General features: G+C 39.7%; 1 protein-coding gene across 1 annotated transcript; it reads right to left on the bottom strand.

The window, feature by feature from the left end:
* Positions 1-3,218: 3,218 nt before the first annotated feature.
* On the bottom strand, positions 3,219-5,030 carry LOC137518901 (piggyBac transposable element-derived protein 4-like). The gene has a single exon (XM_068237384.1). It carries the CDS (start codon positions 5,028-5,030, stop codon positions 3,219-3,221), a length of 1,812 nt encoding a protein of 603 aa, XP_068093485.1.
* Positions 5,031-6,556: the final 1,526 nt, after the last annotated feature.

The raw sequence follows: 6,556 nt of genomic DNA, 5'->3' as shown, positions 1-6,556 counted from the left end.
CTCAGACCATAGTCAGATCCTTCAGTGTGGTTGAACCAGGTGGACCTGGGAATCCACACTTAGCCAGATTACTGTGTTATTATTGTGTTATACTCCAGACTAGTTCCAGGGTGTTGAGACCACGGACCTCACACCCCAGACTAGGGATACTGAGTTATTATTGTGTTATACTCCAGACTAGTTCCAGGGTGTTGAGACCACGGACCTCACACCCAAGACTAGGGATACTGTGTTATTATTGTGTTATACTTCAGACTAGTTCCAGGGTGTTGAAACCACGGACCTCACACCCCAGACTAGGGATACTGAGTTATCATTGTGTTATACTCCAGACTAGTTCCAGGGAGTTGAGACCAGGGACCTCACACCCAAGACTAGGGATACTGTGTTATTATTGTGTTATACTTCAGACTAGTTCCAGGGTGTTGAGACCACGGACCTCACACCCAAGACTAGGAATACTGTGTCATTACTGTGTTATTCTTAGACCAGTTCCTGGGTGTTGAGAACACGGACCTCACACTCTAGACTAGGCCTATGCTTGATATCTGTTATGACCTATTGCTTTCCTGACCCTCCTTCTGCTCTCTGATTCGGTACTTACGCACATCTGATTACTTGTTGCCAACTCAGCCTGTCCCTGGGTACTGTATCAGTCTTCTGTCTCTGTACCTTATCTGCTCGTGTGTTACTGACCCGGCCTGGCTGACCTCTCTTACTGTCTGCAAAGACTCCCTGTCTCTTAAAGGGACCTCTCTGCAATCCAGTCATGGACTCCATCTCTTAGGTGTCCTTTGACTGCAGTAGAGTCTGATTCCCAGCAGTCAGAGAATCACTGGCTCATATACTGTCACACCAAACTCTTACACTTTGTCAGGTGTCCAGAGGTTAGTTATACTTATATTATTGGTGTTTCTGCAGATCATCAATAATTGGGTATATATCTGTATTCTTGGTGATACTGCAGATCACCAATAATCATATTCTCTCTGTGTGCCGACACCGATCGTTACACTGGGCAAGAAATATTATTTCCTTCGTAAAAAGCACCTTGTGATGTGGCACAATCATTTTAAAGTCTTAGAAACTTTATGTATCAGAAAAAAGGGCGCAGGAACCCTTCCGGAAAAAAATTGCGCAGCCACAGGTGTCTTTTGTAAAAGCCGTGATTTGTGTCAAGGAAAGGAAATTAGAGCACATGGCAGTGCCTGCTGTTGGGCGCCTCCTGGTACCAAAATGTACCTTCCTTCAGTTCCTTGTGGCTCTTTGAGGCACCACGGGGGGAGCTTAGTTTTAGGCACCACCCGGGGGGGGGTTTCTTAGGGTTAGGCACCACCAGGGGGGTCTTGGGTTTAAGCAACACGGGGGGGTCTTAGGGTTAAGGTGGCCATACATCTAGCGATGATGGGCAGATTCAACCAAGAGACAAATCTCTCTTTTAATTGAATCTGATAAGAGAGAGATCTGTCAGCTGCCCATACACCACAGGCCGATTCTTGAGCAATTTTTTGCTGAAATCGATCCGGAATCGACCTTGTGACGCAGCATCCAAGCTCCCAATGTTATGTTAATGTTAACCACTTAAGGACCAACATATAAAATGGCCTTAAGGACCAGAGCGTTTTTTTTGGTTTTGACATGCTTTGTTTGAGTTTAGATATTTCAGTAAATTTTTGGTCTATCCAAACAAATGTGATATTGTTTTTTTCAGAACAAATAGGGCTTTTTATCTATACCACTTAATTATATTGATAATGGAATTTTATATGTTTTTTAAGAGAATTTATGCTAAAGAAAAGTAAAAAAATGTATATTGTCTGAAATTTTCAACCAAAAATATGTATATATCTTGAATTAAAACATAAATTCTTTTCAAAATGTATTCTGCCATATGTTTCTAATATAGATGTGCAAAAAAAATGAAAACTATTTACATCTTTGGTACATTGTAGAGACTGTGAAAAAAAGTGTAATTTTGCTTTTCAGTGAACAAAATCTACAATGCTTGTTTTCTGCGTTGTACATCACTTCTCTGAAGCACTAAGTCACTGAAATAGTAACATTCCCACCAAAATGACCCCATTCTGTAAACTAGACCTCCTGAGGTATCCATCGATGGGGGCATTGGTGATTTTGACTGCACAGATTATTGGTGGAAATTGATGGAATGTATAACGACAAAAAGAAAAAATCATTTTTTTTGTTCAGACATGTCAGTTTTTTTCTGTTTTTTGACAGACATGCTTTGAAGTATTGTAGAAATTCACCCCACAAATTATTCAGTAATTCCTTCTGAATAAAACAATACCAAATATGTGTGGCTAGACTATTGCTTTAGTCCAATACAGAGCTTAGAAGAAGTTGTCAATAATTGAACCTTAAAAGACCATAAATCACACGCTTGCATTTCCCAGCACAGCCCGCTTTTGATGAAGTCTGAGGTAAAAAGTCTGTCAAATTCCCGCCGAAATGACCCCATTCTGTAAACTAGACCTCCTGAGGTATCCATCGATGGGGGCATTGGTGATTTTGACTGCACAGATTATTGGTGAAAATTGATGGAATGTATAACGACAAAAAGAAAAAATCATTTTTTTATTCAGACATGTCAGTTTTTTCTGTTTTTTGACAGACATGCTTTGAAGTATTGTAGAAATTCACCCCACAAATTATTCAGTAATTCCTTCTGAATAAAACGATACCAAATATGTGTGGCTAGACTATTGCTTTAGTCCAATACAGAGCTTAGAAGAAGTTGTCAATTATTGAACCTTCAAAGACCAATCACACGCTTGCATTTTCCAATACAGCCCGCTTTTGATAAAGTCTGAGGTAAAGAGTCTGTCAAATTCTGTAAAATAGACCCCCTGAGGTATTCATCGATGGGGGCATTGATGATTTTGACTGCACAGATTATTGGTGGAAATTGAATAAAATAAATGAATTTTTCTTTTTGTCCTTATACATTCCATCAATTTCCACCAATAAATAGTCTAGCCACGCATATGTGGTATCGTTTTATTCAGAAGGAATTACTGAATCATTTGTGGGGTGAATGCCTACAATACTTCAATTTGAATGGAATGTTTGGGAAGAAAAAATAAATGTAGCAATTTTTTTTGGGCGGGGGGTTTCAGTTGCTCCTTCTGAATAAAATTATATCGCCTATATGTGGCTACTGGCGCTTTGTGTACCATAAATTTGAAGGACAATCCAAGTTAAAAATGTAGGCAGGTGTGGTACACTTTGAAACAGTCTTTTAAACAAAGTCCTGGTTTTTCGGGACATTCGGGGCAATGGTATCGTGTATCCGTCCTTATTTTTTGTTTAGTGCAGACCCTACACTTTTTCTGGGGGTATTGCTTTTTCCCCGTCTGTGGTATAATTTCTGGAACATGATATCCAGAAAGTCTCTCGACTGAATCAAATCTTCTGCCAGGGTGAGTTGCAGCTTTGGAAATGAGAGATTCAGCTATTTCCTCCTGGAATTCTAAATTGCTGAGAGGGTTTTTTGACATTTTGTATAGTATAAAGCTGTTGTAAATTCCCAACTGCAGCAAGTATAAGCCTAATTTTTTATACCAATATCTGGTTTTGCGTGCGGCCAGGTACGGCTTCATTGCCGCGTCATTGCGGTCTACACCACCCATATATTGGCTGTACTCATGAATACATTTAGGTTTCTCTTGTGCTCCAGTCCTGGGTGTTATGCTTTCAGGAGTATGTATGGTTGAAAGCATATATACGTCCCTTTTTCCCCTGTACTTCAGAGCCAGCATCTCTTCACTGCGGAGACCCTCAGATTCATCAGGTTTGAGGCGCTTGTTGACAAGGCTCTGAGGGAAGCCTTTGCGGTTGGATCTGATGGTACCGCAAGCTGGCGTGTTCTCTCTCACTAAATGTTTGAATAGTGGGATGCTGGTGTAATAGTTGTCTAGGTACAGGTTGTATCCTTTGTTCAGGAGAGGGTGAATCAGATCCCAGACAAATTTACCATTTGTGCCCATATAAGGTGGGCACCCAGGTGGATCCAGCTGGCTGTCTTTTCCCTCGTACACTCGGAAAGCGCATGTAAAGCCAGTGCTGCTTTCACAAAGCTTATAAATTTTTATGCCATATCTGGCACGCTTGGAAGGGATGTATTGCTTTATCCTAAGTCGACCAGTGAAGTGTACCAGGGACTCGTCAATACTTATATTTTTTTCTGGCACGTATACCTCTGAAAATTTTTGCGATAGGTAGTCAATTAGGGGCCGAATTTTGTATAGGGGATCAATATTTGGATCTTCTCCGGTTTGGTACTGGGAATTGTCACTGAAATGGAGGCAGCGCAAGATGGTCAAATAACGTGTCCTCAACATTGTTTGCGAAAAAATCCCCATATGTTGAATTGGTCTTTTCGACCAATACCGTTTTAGGTCTGGTTTTTTGGTAATGCCCATGTTTATTGTGAGGCCTAAAAATGTTTTTATTTCCTCCACTGTAGTGGGCCACCAGTTCTTAGGCCTCGCATAGCTGGATTGCGGTTTCTCAGCAATGTGTTGCTGAGCGTATAAGTTTGTTTGCTCAGCAATAGAGCCTAGGAGCTCATCAGTGATTATGAGTTCCATACATTGAATTGGGGAGAGGTTAGCCGTTTGCACTTTAATTCCAGCATGGCCTGTGAAAGGAGGAATTGAGGGTGCTTCTAGGTTGGCAGGCGACCACACGGGATGAAGCAATTCCTCCGGTACGTCAGTGCGGCGACGTTTAGTAGAAGCGCTCTGTTGCCTGCGGCGTCTCTGTCTGGGTGTTGCGACACTCTCTTCCTGCACCTGACTAGTGCTTGGCTGCTCTGGCATGGCTGTCTCAGAACTCTCAGTCTCCTCCACGTCCGATTCACTTGGTAGGGTGTCACTGTCAGGGATTGGCTCAAACTCTGAGTCTGAATCCTCAGGCTCTGATTCTTCAGAGTCTAATTCCTCACTGGATTCACCAGACTGGCAGATCAGATCTACAATCTGCTGAGCAGTAAAAGATCTCTTCGCCATCACGTATATAGTGCAGGACACAATATACAGGACACAATATAAAGGACACAATATACCCTAACAAACCTGTATATGCACAGACAATATCAGACCCCACACTGACACTATATACGTAAGCGTATAAACCCTGAACCTATATGCCACCCTTTACACTACTGATATACAGCCCTATATACCCTACACTGTACACTAAACCTGATTTACCCTACACGATATACCCGACACTATATACTAAACCCTTTATATCCTACGCTATATACTAAAGCCTATATATACACCCTACACTATATACTAACCCCTATATACTAAACCCTATACACCCTACACTATATACTAACCCCTATATACCCTACTCTATATACTAATCCCTATATACCCTACACTATAAACTAAGCCCTATATACCCTACTCTATAAACTAAACTATATACTAAACCCTAAATACCCTACACTATACCCTAAACACTATATACCCTGCCTATTATACTAACCCCTATCTAACTGCAGTAAAGCACAGTAAATAAAATCACAATCCAGTAAATAAATATATATATATATATATATATAGTTATATACTATATATATAGCTATATGCTATATATATATATATATATATATATATATATATATATATATATATATATATATATATATATATAACTATATATATATATATATATATATATATATATATATATATAACTTAAATCACAATCCAGTAAATATTATATATACTATATATATATATATATAGTTATATACTATATATATAGCTATATGCTAAATATATATATAGCTATATACTATATATATATATATATAGCTAAAATCACAATCCAGTAAATATATATATATATATATATATATATATATATATATATATATATATATATATATATATATATATATATAAATAGTTATATACTCTATATATAGCTATATGCTATATATATATATATATAGCTATATACTATATATATAGCTATATATTCTATATATATATATATATATATATATATATATATATATATATATATATATGGGTGGTTGGGAGGGGATCAAGGGATGAATTGGGGGGAGATGGAGATAAATAAATGTATCTAAAGTGTTATTTTTGTTAAAATCGCACAGCCTGTCACGGCTGCAGGCTGTGCGTCTCTCCCTGTCACAAAAGATCCTCACAGTGACAGGGAGAGGGAGGCGGAGAGGGAGGCAGAACGGCAACTATGTTGCCTTTCGGAGGGTGATCGCTGTGATTGGCTCACAGCGATCACACGGCAGGGAGCCAATCAGTGACGGCTCCTGCCGATATCCGGAAGCCTTAGCTGTCATAAGACAGCTAAGAGCTCCGGATTCCGTGCAGACGATCGCGGTGGGGAGCGGCGGCGCCGGTGATAGAGATCTACGCCCTGCCAACTAGGAGCCCATCAAAACAGGGCGTAGATCTCTATCACCTTGGTCCTTAAGTGGTTAAGTGTGCCCCATGCATGTTATACATTACCTGTCTGCAACCTCTGCTTGTCCCCG

This window comes from Hyperolius riggenbachi, chromosome 1, assembly GCF_040937935.1.
Source record: "Hyperolius riggenbachi isolate aHypRig1 chromosome 1, aHypRig1.pri, whole genome shotgun sequence".
In the NCBI taxonomy this organism is placed as follows: Eukaryota; Metazoa; Chordata; class Amphibia; order Anura; family Hyperoliidae; genus Hyperolius; species Hyperolius riggenbachi.
Note: the sequence above shows the minus strand (reverse complement) of the source record. Positions and strands in the feature narration are given on the sequence as shown.

What these genes read in the sequence shown, in the direction of transcription:
- LOC137518901 (XM_068237384.1), bottom strand. Translation starts at nt 5,030, where the DNA reads ATGGCGAAGAGATCTTTTACTGCTCAGCAGATTGTAGATCTGATCTGC.